The 19,721-nt window shown below is 42.4% G+C and overlaps 2 protein-coding genes across 7 annotated transcripts in view; both read left to right on the top strand.

Moving 5' to 3' along the window:
- The window catches only part of PPP1R21 (protein phosphatase 1 regulatory subunit 21), a 33,278-nt gene extending 29,509 nt beyond the window's left edge, over window positions 1-3,769 (top strand). For 2 of the 6 annotated variants that reach the window (XM_068940034.1, XM_068940035.1), the window contains 2 exons: window positions 571-699; window positions 2,582-3,769. In XM_068940034.1, the coding sequence (XP_068796135.1) occupies window positions 571-699; window positions 2,582-2,611 (159 nt within the window). In that variant the 3' untranslated portion in view covers window positions 2,612-3,769. Of the gene's footprint in view, window positions 1-570; window positions 1,152-1,522; window positions 1,700-2,581 lie in introns of those variants that run through there. The other 4 variants (XM_068940030.1, XM_068940036.1, XM_068940033.1 and 1 more) reach the window with 3 other exon arrangements.
- A 9,015-nt stretch (window positions 3,770-12,784) lies between these two features.
- Window positions 12,785-19,721, top strand: part of LOC104153998 (stonin-1) — a 49,649-nt gene continuing 42,712 nt past the window's right edge. The window contains exon 1 of the mRNA XM_068940029.1: window positions 12,785-13,843. The gene's annotated coding sequence lies outside the window, so the exon portion shown is untranslated. The remainder of the gene's footprint in view (window positions 13,844-19,721) is intronic.

Raw genomic sequence — 19,721 nt, 5'->3', positions numbered from 1 at the left:
TGTTAAACATCTTGTCACCTTTTTCAAAGTAAAGCTGTGAGCGTTCAAACCACTCCTTTACTTAAAGCGCAGCTCCTCCCCTTCTCATCTTGTCCTTCCTAAAGAGTCTGTATTCATCCATCACCGCGTTCTAGTCCCTCACACTGTCCTACTGTGCGTTTCTAATCCCAGAGATCGTAGCTGTGCCAACTGCACGTGGAGGGCTGATTCCTTCAGCTTCCTGTGCTGCATGTGTCCATGTGCAGGTAGTCTGCTAAGTCTCTAAATTGCAGTTGTTCCTTGGGTGAAAACAAGATTTAAGCGATTAGCAGTTAGGTAAGGCGTGAAGAGTTGCAAAAAATTCCCAAGGGAAAAAAAAAGGGGAGCAGACCATGCATGAGACTTTAAGTAAAAGAAAATCACTGTTGACTTTTTTATTAAGTGTTTTTTTTTTTTTTAATGGCTTGTCTTAATTGCCTACGTTCAGCTTCAAAAGTTCTGATTACTAGATGGAGATAAATGTTGGTCACTTTGCTGGTTGTCACTAATACTAAGCAAAGGTTTCTGGTTATCTTTTTTTCCTCTCCTTAGGATGAACTGATGACGACCAAGAGAAGTTATGAGGACCAGTTAAGTATGATGAGTGACCATCTCTGCAGTATGAATGAAACCTTAACTAAACAAAGGGAAGAAATTGATACGCTAAAGATGACTAGTAAGGTAAGCAGCCAGGTATTGACACTGGGCACTGACTGCAGCTTGGAGCTCTGGGGGTTGCACTTGGCATTCGTGCAATACTGGCCTTTAACAAATCAAGTTACAAGCTGTAGTTGTTGTTCTCAGCCAATGGGAAAGAAAGCTCCAAACCTTGTCCTGCATATTTCAGTGAAGCAAGGACTCTTGGAAAACACATGTGTGAAAGACCAAACACTTCATGTCACTGCTTCAAAGTGGGCTCTGAAGTGTGCGCTCTGGCAGATCAGCACCTTTTTTGTTTTCTTACCTGGAGAAAATAAAGCTATTTGCAAATGCACTTAGTGATACAGGGTATTTGTGCTTAACTTACAGGTGGGAGTGTCCTCCCTGCACTCCTCTTTTGATTGCAGTGTACTCTGTTCTTGGCAGTTACCCTTTCTCCCTGTGTTGTTTCCATGTTCTAGCATGTCCTTTTCTTCTTGTAGAAATGGAAGATGTCACTAAAATTCTTTTGTGAATTCACAAAAAATGCACACTTAGACTCCTTGCTTAGTAAAGCTATATCCATCAGAAATAATAGTGTTTTGACTTTTCTTGCTTATGTTAGTGATGCAATAACTGGAAGTCCGCCATTTGGAGCGGTCATTGGCTAAACCATGGTATATATCCTTTTTGAAGGTTCTATGAAGAAACTGATGTTGTGGAGACCTTTATCCTTCGCTAATCTGCCTGTGAAATTAATTAAACTAGCATTATTCTCTCAAATGGGGGATGCATGGAAGTTTTACTGAAGGGTAAAAACCCATGTTTGGATTAGAGGTCACATGACAGCCTTTTTTATTTTTAGACTCTTCTCCCCATGCACAGAACTGTTTTTCTTCAGATGTCTGAGTGTTTTGATTTGGCATTGCAAATTTTCTTTCAGATTACTTTTGGTATGTAATCTTTTGTGTGTGTGTTTTTTTTTTTTTTCTTTTTTAGAAGGACGCTCTTGGCTGTATGCTGACTGTAGCACTCCATGGTGTGGGGGGGGGGGGGTGTGTGTCTGTGGTTTTTTTTTTTTTAGTGTTTTCTGGAGGTTTCCGCTACTCATACTTCTAAGAATTGAAGGGGTACTCTGTCTCTAAGCAAATAGTTCAAAATCTAGCAACAGTAGACAGTGGTTTTGATTTTCAAATGCTACCAAAATGCAGAAAGTGGTCCAGCTGAAATCAAAGTAATGCCATGAAGGCCACTATATTTTGGTGAGAGTTGCTGGTTTCATAAAACAAATATTATCTTAAATAGGAAAACAGTGAATTGCCAACACATAATTATCACACAAATTTAAGCTGCGTGTTTGCTTTGTGGAATTGTTGAAAGTAGCTTGTGATTTGGTTGGTTGTAAAATCAATTATTTTTTTTTCTAAACTAGGAATTTTCTGTGTAGAACCCAAGCTAAAATTAACTTTTTAAGCAAAATAGGGGAGAAACTGAGGAGATTCAGCTCAATTTGAGGGGGAATTATCTTTTTAAGATTTGTATTTGAAATACCACTTAAGGACAAAATATGACTCTACTTGTCTTTACAGCCCTTAAAATATTTGTGGTATTAATATAACTGTTTTTTGGGACATAAGTCAAATGTCTTTTTTCCCCCCTCCGTTTCAGTTAAAGAAAGATACTTTTGGTTGAAGGCTCTGGTACTTTCCTCTCCAAAGCCTGTAAGATTGGAGGGATTTATAGAGCCAGCGCTCCAGCTGCAAGGCTTTCCATTATTGAAAGCTCATGGACTGTTTACTTTCAGTTTTACTGATCTTTGTTTGAAGGCATAAGTTATCGGGCCTCAGGTTTGTTTTGGATGTAGTTTGTATAAACTTTCTTCTCTGAATTATAAATTCTGTTCACTTGTTTCTTGTTGCTGCAGGGAAATTCTAAAAAGAACAAAAGTCGATAGTTCACAGCTGATCCACTGTCTTCAGAGGCGGCTGCTGCTGCACAAAATGCAGATATTGAGAACTCGGTGTCCAGTTCCTGTTTGTTACAGGAAGCGGAGGTGGTCTTGGGTCTAGAAAAAAAACTGATTTGGTGCTGTAAATGGCTTTAAAACATTCAGAACTTGTAACAGATGAAACAACTTAATGGTGGCTCTAAACCAGAAAATGTACACTCTGTGGATAATTTATATAGTAATTGCCTTCAGTTTTTACTGTGCCCTTTTTAAAACCAGGTTTTAATTTCATGTAATAACTTCAGATTTTGTATATTTTCAGATTTGATTATGCATTAACAAGTTTGGTATCAGTGCAGTAGTCTTTCTGAGTTAAACTGTCAATGTGTACATTCAGTTACTTGTTAACAGCAGTTTAGAAATGAAGTCTGAAGACTTTTTTGCCATGTGAGCTGTGCAGTTACTGTAAGTGTATTATTCCTGTTCTTAGCTCTTCTAAATTAATTGGGATTGTGGCTTTAAAAATGATTTCTATACATTCACACAAGTAAATGGGATCATTCTTATTTTAGACCACAGTAATGGAAACTTGCTGCTTGTTTTTTGGCACTTTGGATTTTGAAATAAAGAGCACAAATAGCTGAACTGGGATATGTCTGTGAAATTCCTCTAAGCCCTTATTTAGGCATTTTGTTTACTGATTGAAATAGCGGTTTAAAGCTAGAGCAAAATGTGATTGTAAGATGCCCCAGCAGAGTGAAGCGGTATTTGTTTGTAGAATAGATCAGCTTACAGTGCTTTCTTACAGTAAAGAACATGAACTATGTAGACGATTTAAACACTGAATTAGCAAGAAGTCTTTTGTGGAATTAAGACATTATCCTGATGGACTGACTGTGGATGAGGATGTGGCTTTTTCTGTTCCAGGGCGTCTGTGAACTTTTGGCATCTCCTAAATCTCCTAGGAATTTAAGTGAAGTCTATTACCACAAGTTTTCACAGCATTTTTTTTTTTTTAATCAGATGCTGTGCTGCTCAACGTTTTACACTGAGCTTCTATTCCATAATTTGCATTATGGCACTTATTTGTCCCATAAGGGTTTACTCTGTCAGCTGTATCAATGTGTATTATGAGTATGTAATAAAATCAGTTGCACAAATGCAGCTTGATTTGTTTTCTTCTTTATTCTGGTCATGTCTGGATTGCAGAATGTGATATTGTGGCAACTTGTTAAAGGTTTCTCCCCATGAGGTGGGCTTAGGTACTAGACCGATCTAGCTACTCTTGGTAACTCTTGGTAAGCGTTTCTCTTCTCACGGTATGTTAGTCTGAGCAGGGCACTGTGCCGTCGTTTCTACAGCTTCTCGCCTCGGAGGCAGCTTGCCTTTCTGAACATAGTGCTGCAGTGTGCAAAGTACACCTTGTCCATGTTGGCACTTCTCACATTTGTCTACTCAAAGGTAACTTCAAAAAACAAGTATGTGACCTACATTGATCACAATTGTTTTGAGAGCTGTTTCTAATTCTGTTTTTTCTTTTTTTAAAAACAGAGTGGATATTGTCATGAAACTGGAGAAAAAGAAAGAGCATCACACTGAGTGAAAGAATACACAGTGGTGCTAATGAGGGCTGGGAAGAGTGTTTATTTTCTCTCTAACCATTTTATTAAAGCAGGTTTAGCTTCAACTGTTTTAGGTAGGATAGGAAGTTAATTGTTTACTTCCAGATCTTTTGAAGCTGCCTTTTCTGAGGACTTCTATTCTGCAGTGAAGGTACGAGTTCAGGTATCTTGTTTTGATTCTCTGAATCAAACTGTTAAAATTCTTACTGATGCTACTAATAGGTGGCTGCCTTGAGTAAAAGGGGTTTGCATATACCTTTTTTTTTTTTTTTGAAAGGACTAAGTAAAATCTTCAAAGAATGTCTTTAACTTACTTACACTTTTAAAGTTAAAAATCTATGTTACCTCAAACTGTTTTTGCAACAGTGTATACCACAACATGAAAACTAGAATTAATCCAAAACATGTAGGCAATTAGGTGCAATTTCAATGTGTGCTAGTTCATCAGCATTTTTTCCTTGTAGTATGTACTTGGAAACCTATTTGAGCATATGCTTCACCAATCAGCTGTAAATAAGCACATGAAGAGACATGTATGCAATTTGGATCACTCAAGCTGCCTCCCTTGAGTTTTTTTAAGGAAAGATTTTTTCAAGCAAGTTCCAGACAGTTTCAAACTATCAATACACAAAAATAGAATCTTTTGAAAAAATACTGGGATATGGTATGAGCTGATAGGGTATAAAGAAGACAAAGTCGAACTCTTTTCAGTGGTATCCGATGACAAGATAAGAGACAATAGGTGCACAAAAATTAAAAAAAAAGCTTTTTCTTAGACAGGTTTTCTACTGTAAGTTTGATCGAACACTGGAACAAGTTGCCCAGACATGTTATGGAGTCTGTCCTTGGAGATTTTTCAAACCTAGCTGGATGTGACCCTAAGCAACCTTCTCTAGTCGACCCTGCTCCAAGCAGGGAGGGTTGGAGTAGATGATTTCCAGAGGCCCCTTTTGACATCAACCATTCTGTGATGTCTCAAGGACTGGGGCTCAGGTCTTGTTTGATACAGCAGGTAAAATGTGTTAACCTACAGACTGGAAGATGAAGCTGCCATGGGTGTGAGAAGGAACTGAAAGGAGAGTTAAGGATAAAATGAGATATTTTGAATGCTGTTGCAGTCATGTTTTGAGGGGGTGTAGTGTGTTAAATTCCACTTGGAAGACTGGCGTTATAAACTGGAGCAAGTGGGAATGCCCAACTAGCAGGCGTGTACCTGCTATCGGGTAGTTCTGAATCGGCTTCTGAACTCTCTAACTGTAGATCTTAAAAATGTTTCAGTTGTAATTCAACAGTGCTAAGCTATTAAATTGAAGACCACCTTTAACATTGCAGTGAGGAGGTGATCTTTGAGACAGTTTTCCAGAAGTATGAATTTGAACTATCGTGTCCATACAGAACAGTGCATGCACATTATAATAGAATTGTACAAAACTCGGGAACAAATTTCTCTAATGTTGGAATTAACAGTCAAAAACTGACCAAATCCTATGCTTTGGAGCTGGTTAACCAGGGAGCTAATGACAAACTACTGTAAATTACTAAAGCCTTGAGAACAATATAACTTGAACCTAGGGTTTAAAAGAAATCCTAATCCTTGTTTAATTTTTTAAATGAACTATCCATTTAAACCCGGTCATGTTTATAACAAAAGCAAGTTTTCAAGGATTTTGTGAAGCGATTGGTTCAGATAACAGCACTTTTTCTTGTTAATGGTTTTAATGATACTTGGATCTTCAAAGACAAAAACTCTTCCAGGAGTTAAAAACAAAACAAAGCACTGTACCAATATGTCTATGCTTAACTATACATATATTCTAAAAATACATCCCCAGTTACTGTTCTGTTTTCAAAGTAAATATTACAATCAAGAACTTGTATAACTTCAAGATAATTGTCCTCTTAGGAGCTACAGCTTCAGCAGTTTTGAAGGTACCCAGGAAAGATATCTGTCATAAAAGCATCAAATAATTAAATGCCTTGGCTATTTTAAAACGCTTTAAGATCGCAAAGGTCAAAGAAGGTTTACCTGCCTGAAAGCTTAACTTTTACAACTGTAGTCTTAGGCTAAGGTCATCAGAAGCTGCTCAAGGTATTCTCACTGGTGTTTAAATAATCACGTGTGACTAATTTAAATTGTTACATATGAATACATACCTGTGACTTAACAAATAGTGATAATCTGTTTGTTTAAGAACAGTAGTGTTCATAACGTTTTCTGCTAGTTCTTTCAGATTCCTGCTTAAACAGCTCAAAGTTTCAATGGTAGTGGTGCTGGCAACTTCACAGAAGACGTAGTCTAGCAGAACTTGAAATAAGACTGGAACGCTTCACTTTGAAATACATTGGCTATTCGTACAGGGTATTTTTCCTTTTTATTAAGCTATCTTCTCTACTTCTTTGTACTTGTAATCCTGCTGCCCTCTCTACTGTAGCATCACTGGTAGATGAATTGTATTTCTGGTGGGAAAAGGTCTCAGAACCAGTGTGTTTCCCTGATGTTCGTGGCCGCGACTTCAGGTGCTGCAGGGGACAGTCCCTGTTCAACAGGATTTGCTATAACTACGAAGAAATTATTTGCTCAGGCATCCAGTGGACCAGTTGCAAACAGGGAAGGAAACCAACCTTTTATCCAAGTAGCACCTAGTGTGAGATTAGAGAAATTACTAGTGTTTTGGTTGGGTGATGTGATTTTTTTTTTTTTTTTCCCCTCCTCTTCTTACAAATCCACTTCTATGTTACACTTTGGAGAACCGTCTGTCTCTGTAATCTGGGCAAACTTGATGTTCTCTAATGCAGTATGTGGGCAAGGTAATTTGAGAGCAGTAGCCTACCAACAGCATGGTCATAATGAAAACAAAACTCACTGCAGTTTGAAAAGAAGAAAAAAAAAAAAATAATTGCTATGTGAGGTCTGATTATTTTCTCTTTCAAAGGCTAGATGCCCCTGCATTAAGAAATGCTTATTCCACATTTTCTACTTCTGTTACTACTTGCAGTATTCACTCAGCAGTGAATTAAAACCATGTTTGTTGCGAGAGGCCATGTTTGTCCTAACTCCTGAGTATTTCTTTTAGTTACAAAGTTAGAGGCTTGTTCTAACTAGAAGGGTGTCTGCAGAATTGCTAGCTTTAAGTGAGAGATGGCTATAGGGGCAGCTTTTGCGGACCTTTATAAACCAAGGTCTAATGGGGATTGTGAAATCTGCCACACGGAAACTTGCCTGGGGGCAGCGCTCGTTTTTTTTCCTGTGCACGTAGGCTGCTTTAGCCACGTCAGTGCTAATTCTGAATCACTTGGCTTCTTACAAAAGCTTTGAGTGCAAATACTTGGGTTGCTCCGATGCTGAGGTTGCATAGTTGAGCTGCAAAATAAAAAGCATATGATTCTCACTGGCCTTAACTTGCCTATCAAGCTACCAAGGTACTACTGCTATAAGGATTTTAGTTTTAAAATTTTGATAAGTGAAATTGTAAGGATGAATATTTCCATAACTTCAAAAATCAAACCATTTATCTGTACTGATTTTAACTCTAATTCACATTGTAAGTCCAAAACCCTATAAACCGATGAAGTCTTACCCAAAGAAGTAGCCTTTGAAATCAAGATGTGATACCAAAGCTGTCTCTGTACACTTTTCCATAAGCAGGGCTTGGTCCTGAGAACGAAGTAGGCCATAAAACTAGAAGTCCAGTGTAGAATTTCCAATTATTTTAAGCACTACAAATTTTCTTTTATTAGTCCACTTGGAAACTAGTCTGCGCTAGCATCGAGCTTTTTGCCGATTTTTTGCCATATAAAGTTTATTGCTTCTGAAATGAGTATGGGGAGGGGGAAAAAATTCCTCAAATGTCTGTCCCCTGCCCCTCCTAGACATTCAAGCTTTCTTCCTCTCAAACCTAGAAGACTTCAGCCTGCACTTGAAGAATAAATGCAGAGCACTTTTCAGGACAGATTCTTAAAATAAGTTATAAGCTTGAAAAAGTCTGAGCTGGGAGCTTCAGTGCCACTTCACTAGCTGTAACCTTTGCTCTGAGGAACAGCTATAGCACTGGCATCGTTGCTGCACCCTTTACTCGGCCTTCTACTTAGACACTTTCAAACTGCGTACGGTTGATGTGATGTCAACCACAGCACGTATTTACCTTGGGGCAGGGGAGATGAATTTCACCAAAAGTTTGTTTTGAGATCGGGAAAGTCTGATTTATTTTCAGTCCAAGCAAGCGCATGAAACAAACGTTCTTAGATTATAGGCCTAGCCCAGGAGGTCAACAGCATTCGAAGCCAGCTTCCCCAACAGGCACTGAATCCCTAACAAAAGGAACACAATAAAGGTGTGTTGTTCCTGCTATGCCATATGTTTGTAACCAATTTATATACAGCGAATATACAGAACTTAAATAGTGCATATACTAAACTTGTGGGTTTTTAATAGAAACAAATTCTTATCTCATTCTTATTTTCAAACTATTGCTGATTTTAATTCTCAAGATGGGCGTCATCTTGTTCATGGAAATTTGTTGCTAAAATAAAAGGCAAGGAAGTAGAGTAAAGCGTTAAAAATAAGTCTAGAACTGAGTGCTTTTCTATCTTCAGTTAATATTTGGTTCTGGTAATATATGAACTGATGAGTTTCGCTTGTCAAACTAGTCATAAACAGTAAACAGTTTGTAGAAGAGGTTAATATACTGCAAATCATGTTAAGAGCAACCTAAGTATAGGTAACAATATGAATTGATTTTATTGTTAGCATTTATAAAATGCTAAGTGAGTTTAATAACTGCCTGTAGCAATATATTGTATCTTTACGTAATACACTTCAAAATCTATTTACTGTAGAAATAATTTTAATTGCTCTAAGTTGTTCTGCACATGCTATTCATTAAAGCCAAATTATATTAGGGTCATTTAAATCTCAGTATCTGGGGTTTTTTTCCTGCTTGAGTTTATAGTGTCCTGGATTATTGTGGAGGAGGATGAGAATAGCAGATTTTTATTAGAGAAAAGTCCTGTTTTGAAAATGAATCCTAAATGTGAGAATACCGGTCTCTCTTACAAAGTTATTTTGTAGAAATCTGTTCATGCTCCTCCCCCTCCATGTTCCTGTGCGCACACACACACAGACTTCTTTGATAGTGAAGCTTAAAAATGGCCTTGATGACGAGACATAGTTTTGCTGCAGAGTGGTCTGGAGCACCATTAGTCGCCTCCTGTTCTCATCTCCAGTCCCTCCGTGGTTTATCAGCAAGAAGCAAAACTGAGCTCTCTTACACGCGCACACACACACACACACACACACACACAAAACAGCGGGCTTGTACTTGCCTCAGTAAAGGGAAAAATCTCATCTATTGTAAGACAAATGCTGACCTTGATAAAGAGATATGCAAAATAATACTCTTTCCACTTTAGCCTCTCTAATAGTTTTCAGTTTATGTGGAGGCTAACGGGTAAAAGGATTAAATGTTGTGAAAAAGTACAGGAGATTCTGAAGAACTCATTTTGGTGAGTTTCCTGGCTCTTTGATGAAGTCGGAGGTATCGATCTTCTTGTTCTTGCTGCCAAGACCTTTGGCGTATCTCGTGAGCAAGGGAAGCGCGGAGACAGGAGGCTCCTTGTGCTGGAATTCCAGAAGGGAAGAAGCTGGGATCAGGTTCTGGCACCTTCGCTGCTTCGTGTTGGCGTGGCGGATGGCATAATAAGCTATGTAAACCCAGCGCTTGCCAAGGTTGCTGTTTTGTGATCTGAGCCTGGAGGCCTCAGGTTGGCAGAAATGAAGAAATATATTTAAAGAGAGAAAAATATGAATGTAACCATTTACTGTCTTGCAAGTTATGGATTAAAATATGGTGGAAAAACTTGGATCTATCAGAATAAAGACCATTAAGTTAGGAAAACTAAAGCTGAGGCATCTGTTTTTCTTTCTCCTCTCCTATGTATGTGTTTATTACTGATCTCCTAAGGAGCGACTTCCAGTGCAAATGCTACATTGGTATCTTCTCCTGCACATAGTTCCTGAAATGCTGTTGCCCTGTTCCCTCAGCCTTCCCATCACATCCTTATCCAAGTGAACTCTAGTGATTTTAATTTGCATTTACTAGAATAGGTTTTCAATGGTATCACTTAGTTTAAGATATCATTTATGTCTATGATATTATTTAGTAGCTCTATGGCTTGAACAGAAAGCCAGCGCATCATTCAAAATACAACTTAACAATGGGGAAGATGTGAGCAGTTGTGCTGTTCCTTAGAGGAAACTTACACCCTCATTTAAGGCTGACCCTCAAATCCTACTTCTGCGAAACATTGCTGTCCCTTATGCATTATGGAGATGGAAAATGAAAAAGATTCTGTCAGAAGTCAGTAGGTAACAGGCCACTAAGTGAAATTGTGTATGATAAATATAAGATTCATTTTATATTAATTTTAACAACTAGTACCTTACCAGGTTCAAAATAAATGGTAAGCACTCGTGAACAAAGACCTGACTGACTATATGGGGAGCTGGCTAGATTTTTTTTTTTTTAATTAAGTCACTAATAAAAAATGGGACTTTTTAAACTAAGAATGGCCATTCTTTTTCCTAGTGCAATCCTTGTAACTGTAATAGTATTAAGCTAGCAGAGTAATTTACTTGTAGGGAAACCTGTATTGAACACTGTTGCATAGCAAATGCAGACATCCAGAGCCTGAAAAATATTTCCCATGAACAGAGCGGAAGAGTAAGATTGCTTAGTTTTCAAATAAGGTAAGTAGCATAAATAAAAGCAATTTATAAAAGGACATCCCTCCTTGTTCTCTTTAAAATACATGCGAAAGTTCAAGACAGTGAAAAGCAGTGAAGCTAAAAGCGACAAGATGATACTTTAGAAAGAATTTTTGGTACGTTACACAATAAACTGGAACTCACTGTCACAAGAGAGCTATCAGTGGTATTGATAGGTTAATAGAATTTGAAAGGGGACCGTGCATTTGTATGTGCAATTAGAGTAACTGCAGTCACATATGACAAGGAATTTTGATCTGTTAGCAGACTGCCTGCACCGCAGTGAAGCGGAGGCAGCTGCCCTGGTTACTCCGCTCCATGCCTCTGGGAACGCTTCAGAGGACACAACAAGTGGTCTTCACCTCTTCCCCTTCTTTCCGCCTGCTCTGCCCATGTTTCCTGTCCTTTTTGGAAAAGATTTGTTGCATGGTGCCTTGTCACCTCTGACAAGTGACTTCTAGAGATGCTCGGTGTAACGGATAAGAAATGTTTTCTGAAGATACTCTGGTAGTTGTAAGAATACAAGAACATTATATAGGGCAATATGACTGTACTACCCTGTTTGTAAAGAAGCTGTTTTCCAAGCCTCATGCTGTGTTTCTCTGAAGGAACTCCTCTCCCAGGGGAATGGTGAAGCCCAAGAGGTGTTTCCTCTGAGAGGAAAATGATTCTGCAGATGGTGAACAGGTAGGGCGGCAAGACCTGTCCTGGACTTAGACTTGGCAGCTCCAAGATGGTGCAATTTGTTCATTGCTACAGCTGAGCAGCAGAGTTGGTCGGCGTTCCCCGACCTTCACAGCTCCTCACGCTTCAGTCAGGGTTCGCAGTCCTAAGTACCTCTGTTTCCTGTGTCACAGCCGTTTCCAGCACTGACAGCTTGGCCTTTCCGTAATTCTGCAGGTTTTCATGAAGGTCTAGCAATTTTGGTGGTTTATCTCAAAGAAAAAGGGGTGTCCTTTACAGAGCTCTGCCGAGCGCTGCTGGACCACTGTCGTTCCCCTTCATTAAAGAACGATAGAAAATTTTAATGCCTTGTGTTTTTCAGAGTCAGTGCTCATCCTGCCTCCAGGCATTGAATTTACTGGAGCCTGCCTGAACTCAATTTCTGTGCAGGCCTGTTTGCTTTGGGATGACTTTCTGACTAGGTAAGAACTTGCAAAAAAATCTCACCAGCTTTCCGCTCCAAAGGATATCAGCCTTGGCTCACCTAGATCGTGTGGCAGTGTCTCATATCCTTACCTCAGGCTGCTCACATGCTTACTTCAAGCCTGTTCCCCAAGAGGTCCCCATCCAAGTAAAACCGTGATAATTCACCTCTGAATTTCTTAGTCTTTTCAGTAGTCTGCCCTTCTGCTCCCCTCTTTGGCTACAGTTTATCTTCTGTTACTGTCCAGGACAACAGGAACAGACTGGGGACGGATGTGGGGGATCATGTCAGTCACCTAACAGCCTGCAGTCATGAGACTTTTCTCACTGCTCATGTCCCTGTGACTGGTCTGCCACATATAAAGTTCTGTCCCAAGCTTTGAGTCTCATCTTCATTAAAACACGAGTAATTTTTTTCTTTTAGATATCCCTTTCCTGGGACATGAATCCATACACTGGGCACCAGGAGAGCCCTCACCTTTCTTTGACGGTGCTTCCTCTTTTGGGTATAGGAAGACTGACGCTATGGAGAAGAAAACGGCTATTTCTACACAAACTGGAAAATGACCATAGCTTAACATCTTGCTAAGAAACCAGCAAGTGTTTTTTTTTTTTTTTTTTTTTTGTTCCGGATAAATGCTAAAAGGCTGTGGGGCTCGATTTGGGCTTTCAAGCCAGTACAGTGCTATCAGTGAGACCACCCGGAAGGGTGCTTGACTGGAGAGCAGTCCTGGAGTCCTCGTCCTCTTCAGAGACGTGAGGCTTGTTTACAGGAAACTCTTTTGGATGGGACATGGTACCTTGTGGATATAGTTATGATCAAAAATTTATCTCCGGCTGAAAAATTTGCAGTCTGAACACACACAAAGGTCCTTTAACTGTGCGTACTGGCAAGTAATTTTCCTATGCTCCTGCCGCATCCGTTACCATTGAAACAAAATCTTGCTTTCATCAGGCGTTTTCTTCCCTGCTTTCTACATTTCACAGACTTCACAGTTGCTTGGTTAACTGCCTTACTTTTCACTTATACGGAAATTAAATTAAATTGCTACACTTAGAGCACCCCTCAGCAGTGTTTGGAAAGAAGATTGTGAAGCATTTCAAAAGAGCCCTATATTATTTACTGCGTGTATCAAGATTTGCATGCACGTCACTTGTTATTAAGAGGTGGTAAAAAATCAAACCTGGAGATGCTATATCACATTATGTAAATTATGACATCTAAGAAAAGCTGGCACAGAGAGGCACGGATAATTACAGTATTCTAACAAACTAGACTAGAAAGTAACTTTCTGTTTTAAATTAAAATGAATGATGTATGTGAGAATAAATACGTGCTTTTCCTCTGAAAAAGGAGCACTGAAGAGAGGCACTTATCCTTTGAAGGAATTAGTTACATGCTGGAGAGTTAAACAGAACAGAATTGTCATTTCACCAAAAGACTTGTTCAAACCCACAGAGCCGTACCGACTTGCTGGTTCGGTGGTTTGCGCACGTATTGTAAACTGGGGAAAGGACAGGAAATGAAACAAGAAGAGGCTGTAACTGCAGCTGAATGGCGCTGATGTGTTGTGTTGCCTGGATTTCAAGAGAAGAGGAAATTGTCTAAAGGAATTTCTGGGATGTGTGCGGTACAAGAGGGAAACTATCGTGCACCTATGAGAGACCTGACCTTCCGGGCAGCGCTTGGTAGCGCTGGAAGAGAAAGTGGGTTCGTTTCCTGAGACTGCTTTCTCTTTGTACGCCGCTTCTGGCCTGTATCTCCCGTTTAATGTGTTCGCCGTCCTTTCTCAAATTTTGTCAAGACCCGCAGCAGACGCGCTCCAGCATAAAACGTGGGTGAAATTGCTCCGATCGCTCCTTGGAGGATCGAAACAGCAGTCTCCAGCCGGGGGACGTCATCCGTTCTTTAACCGACTCGTGCAGGACGCGCTCTCCGAACCAGGGTCTGGCACAAAGCGGGTCTCGCTCCACGGCGAAGGCTCCTACGCGCCGTAACGCAAACTGGCTGCGCCGCTGACGCCCGCCCGCCTCCACCGCCCCGCGTTTGTTGCCTTGGCGGTTTCGGGGGCCTGGCTGGGTTGGTGCCGGGCGCCTCGCCGGCCTTCGCCCCGGGGTCGCCGCGGCCCGGCCGGAGCGGCGCGCGGGCCCTCGCCTCCTCTGCCTTCCCCGACTGCTCGGAGGGGAGACCAGCCCCGACCTGGGGTTTACTCCATCCTCGTCCCTCCCGATTTTGGGGTGTCTCCCTCCGTCTTTGGGGCTCTCAAGCACCAGCCGGAGGCAGCGCGCTGCCCCTGCCCGCTGCGCCCGCCGCCCCTGAGGGGCCGAGACCGGCCCGGCGCCCAGGCCCCTCCCCCCCCCCCCCGCGGCGGAGGGGACCCGGGGCCGCCGGTGACCCGGCCGCTGCCCCCTCCCCGGCCCGGGAGGTGCCGCCGGGCGGCGGGCGGGGAGAGGCAGGAGGCGGGCAGGCAGCAGGGAGGCCGCGGCTGGGTGAGGCGGGGCCTGGCGCCCGGCCCGGCCCGGGGCCGCCGCCGCCGCCGCCGCCGCCTGCCCGCCCGCCCGGTGCCTGCTGCCTCCCTCATGGCGGCGCCCAGGCGGTGACTCCCCGCGCCGGCCGGGTAAGCGCGGGGCCGCCGGGCCGGGAGGGAGACAGGGAGGGATGGAGGGAGGCCGGCGCGGTGCTGCCCGGCCCGGCTCGGCTCGGCCCGGGACCGCGGGGGAGGCGGCGGGGGGGTTGCGCCGTTGGCGGGTGCGTTTCGGAGCGCGGGAAGCGCCGCTCTCGGCGCTGGCGGCGGGAGCCGTGTCCGGCGTGCGCGGACGTCGCCCGCTAGCGCGGCTGCAGCGGCGCCAGGGGGTGCGCGACTTCGCTTTGAGTTCAAGCCCTAACTTGAAAAACATTTAGCTCTTTAAAAAAATAAATAAATAAATGTTTAAAATTTTTATTTTTTTCATTTTTTTTAAACTTTAAAAACATTTTTTAATTTTTTTTTTTTATTTAAGCCCGGAGCGCTCTGTCACGGCCTGCGCGCGGGGGCGGCGGGGGTCTTCCCGATATCGTGCCTGGAGTGCGGTGAGCGGCTGCAGCCTGTCTCGCTCCCTCGCCAGGCAGCGCAGCCGGCGGGGGCTCCAGACTCCCTCCGGCCCGGCGAACGTTGTTGTCTGTCACCGCTGGGATTTGTAGGCTCGGTGGTCCTGGCTGAGTGATTGATTGATTGATTGACTGATTTATTGATAGGATAGGGCTGCCCAAATGTAGGTCTCTAAATCCCAAATTCGGGTAGAGCTGCAAGTTGTGGCGTCCGCGTAGGAATGCGCTTACATGCGCTTCAGTTACCGGGAGCGCTGCTGTCATGGGCTTTGTTTTACTTGGCGTGTTGGTGACACAAGATTCTTGTCTTCCGCCACTTCTTGTCTTACAGCTGTTATCAGTCTGAGTTGCTTTAAGTTTTTAACTTTGGGAAGCCAGAACGTGCGCATGTATTTTAAAAAACATTTGGAGAGGAGTCCAGTTTAGGCTTTTCGGAGGACTGAGTTATGAATTATACTTTCTGAAATGACTGTCATCAGTACCTATTAAAAAATAGCTCCATCCAGCTAAATAAATGAGGATTCAATTATGAATGACACTCCTTCTCAGTAATACCAGTGGTCTTATCAGGCTTTAAGAAAGTGCAGAGTTTCCTGCAGTTTGAGAGAGGCTTGTTCTGTTCCAAAATGTTAGCAGTAGCTATTATATAGTACTTTGCATCTTAAAAGAGCTCTGCAAATCTTGTGCGATATGTCAGTCTGTAGGAAGGCACTAGCTCTTGTTTATTGGCCGCTAAAGCACGAAGTAATTTTAGTTTAAACGCTGATTTTACAAACTGACTCCAACCCCAAAAAAGAGACTACGTTATGTTGTTCAGTGGATACGCTGAACGCAAGAATAGTATTTCGAAGAGCCTCCCGACTTGTTCTTCTTCACTGCTGGGATTGGTGGGAAGAGCTTTCGCAGTGTCCTTTTTGTCGTGTTCTCCATTTGTCGCATTGCATCCGTCACTTCGCTTGGGCAGTACAGATGCTAGCTGAGGACTAGTTTTAAATTTGTTTCTCACCACGACCTGTGTCATGTTTTGATACACGATCTGCGTGCCAAAAGAGTTCAGGGCTTTTTGTTTTTTCATCCAGAGGACCGTTTAACTCTAAAAGGAGTTGGTTGCTATTAGAGAAGCAGAGCTGTACGTGACTACGTTTTGTGCCGCTTGGTAACGTAATGTAAGGAAGTCTCTGCCTCTGCTGAGGGGGCGGACAGAGGGAGTGGTTTTGGATGCTGAAGTCCTTGCCAGAGCCCTCTGGAGCGCTGTCATGACCAGAGTCCTTTTGCGGGATATTTGTGCATTCCTAATAGTAACATGTTTCCTAAACAAAGTTTAAAATTACTTCGGTAGACTCAGTAACATTCCATTAGTTTAGTGACCTACGTCAGCGGTATCAATAAAAATAGATGTCTTTTCCTCTCTCTTTCAGGCCAAAGCGCTATGGCCTGAGTCTGTTGGGCTCTTTTGTTTAAAAAGAGAAACGGCAAAAACTCCCCTGCTGCAAAATGCCAGCGAGGGTGAATAGGCAGTTTACGTGAGGCTCTTCTGTAGCTGTCCGTTGGCGCCCTGAACTCTGCCTGCAGAGCGGGAGTTGTGCAGTAACTATGGCAATGCTGAAGAGTAGTGTGATTGAGAAGGCGAAAAGTAGGACTGATTAAGTAAACTGAATGCAAACGGGAACACAAGCACCTTTAACGAATACGCTGGCACTCTTTTGAACAGCGAAGCAGCCCAGCAACTTTAGCCTCATTGTGTATGCTCCTCTCCCCCAGTTATCCTTTCGTTGGAGGTTTTCCTTCGTGTAAAACGGAACGGCCCAGCGGATAGGTGTGTGGTATAAATGAGAGAACCATACATATGTATGATGAAGTGAATTAAAAACGATTTACGTATCTTCTCTAACCAGGTACTAGGAAGAAAGAAAACGGTGTGTCTTAGGAGGCACCGTTGATAAGCAGGAGGGAAAAGTTAGAAAAAGAGAGAAAAGTAGAAAAAGAGAGTTTTTCTTTTAAAGATGTTCAGTGTAACACAGAGAACCATTTTGTTGTTCTTATGGTTTAACCCCTGTTCTCATTCAAATTAGTAGAAATACTCCTGCTACCTTGGGTAGGAGATTCAGTCCTTGAGAGATCTTTCCTGGTAAACACCTGTTTGCCAGCAAATAGGGCATGAACATAGGCACACCCCATCCCATCTTCTCAATTACGAACCTGAAGTCCAAAGATGCAAAGAAGCATGTGCTACAAAGCCTATTACTTAGGCCTGCTACAGTTGGTTACTTTCTGAGATAGGCAGAGGGTAGCATCCCAGATGTTCAGCATTTTCCTGATTGTAGGATGGGTTTCCTCAGTCAATTCTGAAGGAACTGAAGGAGAGCTTACAACTGAGGGACCTGAGAAGGATGCTGAGACTGGTGTCGAGTACTAGTGTTTACTGTTCTTGTTGTTAGACCTGATGACGTACCACAGGTAAAGTCTTTTTACGGTTTTTGTTTCTGTTTTTTTTTTCTCTTTTGCTTTTTAGTAACAGGGTCAGTCATTAGTGTACCTATTTCTGGATCTTTTATTATTTACCCAGATTATCCAGATTTGGTGGTACGATGCAAGACATGATTGCGTCCTCTCCAAACAAAATAGTTAAATGTAGCTGTTTATTGGGAAAAGGGTTTTTTTTTCAGTGTTAGGAAGTGGTCATTGCAAGTCTGTTATGCTTGAATGTTTTGTAGCTGGAGGTTGGCTTCTGACTGCCTTCTGGTTGACTTCTCTGGACTGACTCCTGCATTTATTGATGTATATGTGTTTTGTCATGGGCCTGCATGCTGGACAAGTCGCACCAAGTAGCACAGGAATTGGTTGAAGTAACTTTGTAGTTCCTGTCGGGTGAACAAGCTGGCGTTAGGATAAGAGGCCTGCTATTGCTTTTTGCAGCTCGCGCATGGTATGTGCACTGGTGAAGAGAGACTTCTGAGTAACTTCCAGAAGCTGCGTCAAATCACCGTGCTGGTATCTTTGCCAGTGGTACTTAAATAAGCTTTCTGTAAGTTTATTTTATCCCTTCTCACAAGCTGTGTTCTTGATAATAAGCTCTGCAAAAAAGTCTTCTGAGGTGTGGTAGTTCAGTGATGGCATTGCAGCAGCTCATGAAGGTCCCTCCCTTCCTGTAGAGCGTGCCCTTGGCAGACCCCTCTAGAGCCCTGCCTGCAGATTTCTGGTCAAATTTTGTCTGTAGAATCTCCTGCCCCGATTTTAATTCACAGCTCTAAAGCACTGAAGGAATATTCTTGTCTGTCTAGAGTGCCAGCTTAAAATTAAAACTAATATAGCCCACACCCACACTTTCAGTTGGCTCAACAAGTAAGCTGGTCTGACTCACGCCGTGACCGTGTGACTGCGGGAGCAGAGCAAGGGAGGGTGTGGGAATCACGGCTTATGGTAGATGGCGAGAGCCGTTTAAGCTGATCATGTAACACACAGGACCGCTCATGCGTGCTGTTTTATTGTCTTTCAGAGGCAGCTTTGGCAATGACTTCACATTTAAGTATTAGGGAAGGTCTAATAGAATGGAGTGGGAAATAAAAAGGAGTTCATCTGCAGTGCATACCAGTTAAGGTTTGGGATGATGGAAGTTGCTTCTAATACAAATGCTGAATTTAGTATATAAACTGGAGGGTCATCCCTCTCTTACCTCACCCTGCTGTGAGCTAGAAGAGCCCGTTTCTTTGAGAAAGACCCGCTTCAGCAACAGCCAGACAGACTAGGGTAGTTAATTAGAGATGTGAATCTGGCAGCTTTTTTTAGCCTTTGCCTTGCCCTTTTCCCCAGCAAGAAAAGTAAACTTTGTGTCTACTTGGATTGCATTTACATACTGTGATGCCAGTTGACTTTCCAAAACCTAAAAATCCTGCTGTGGGTGGACTGTAAAGGAACAGCGTATGTCTTCATAAAGATTACCCTTGCTCAGTTAGGTTTTTGGTGTAGGAACTCCTCAGGGAAACTCTCTTTATTAACATAAAATTGCTGGTGCTGAATGGTGCTGGCTACTATTTCCTTTTCTCTGTGGCCTGCCGGTGATCAGAAGTTGGAGATTTTCATATTGATTTTGGTAGGTGGTCTGCTGATAGCGCACTGCTGCTAAATATTTTCACCTGCAAGGGTGATGCTAAGGGTATATGGCGATCCTTAGAAAATTAGAGGGTGGGGAGCACTCCATGGACCAACGAAGTGTGGGAGTGCCAATGATAAATCAGTTAGGCCAATTAATGGACTTGACAGATTTTATTGACACAATAGTCTGTAATGTTTTTATGTTGGCTGTAGTAATTGCATCACAGGTACTGTTGTGTTTTTTTTTTCCTCTGGCATAGGCAAGGTCTGGCAGGGAGATTTGCTTTATTCCCATTCCGACTTTAAGCTGTGCCTGACACAAGGGAGCAGTGTTACGTTGGTACCCTTAACAACGTCGGTAATTTTTTTCCGACTTCCGTGTGCAAGCATCCGTCTCCTTATTAG

Source organism: Struthio camelus, chromosome 3 (assembly GCF_040807025.1).
Source record: "Struthio camelus isolate bStrCam1 chromosome 3, bStrCam1.hap1, whole genome shotgun sequence".
Classification (NCBI taxonomy): domain Eukaryota; kingdom Metazoa; phylum Chordata; class Aves; order Struthioniformes; family Struthionidae; genus Struthio; species Struthio camelus.
This window is presented reverse-complemented; position numbering and strand designations above follow the sequence as displayed.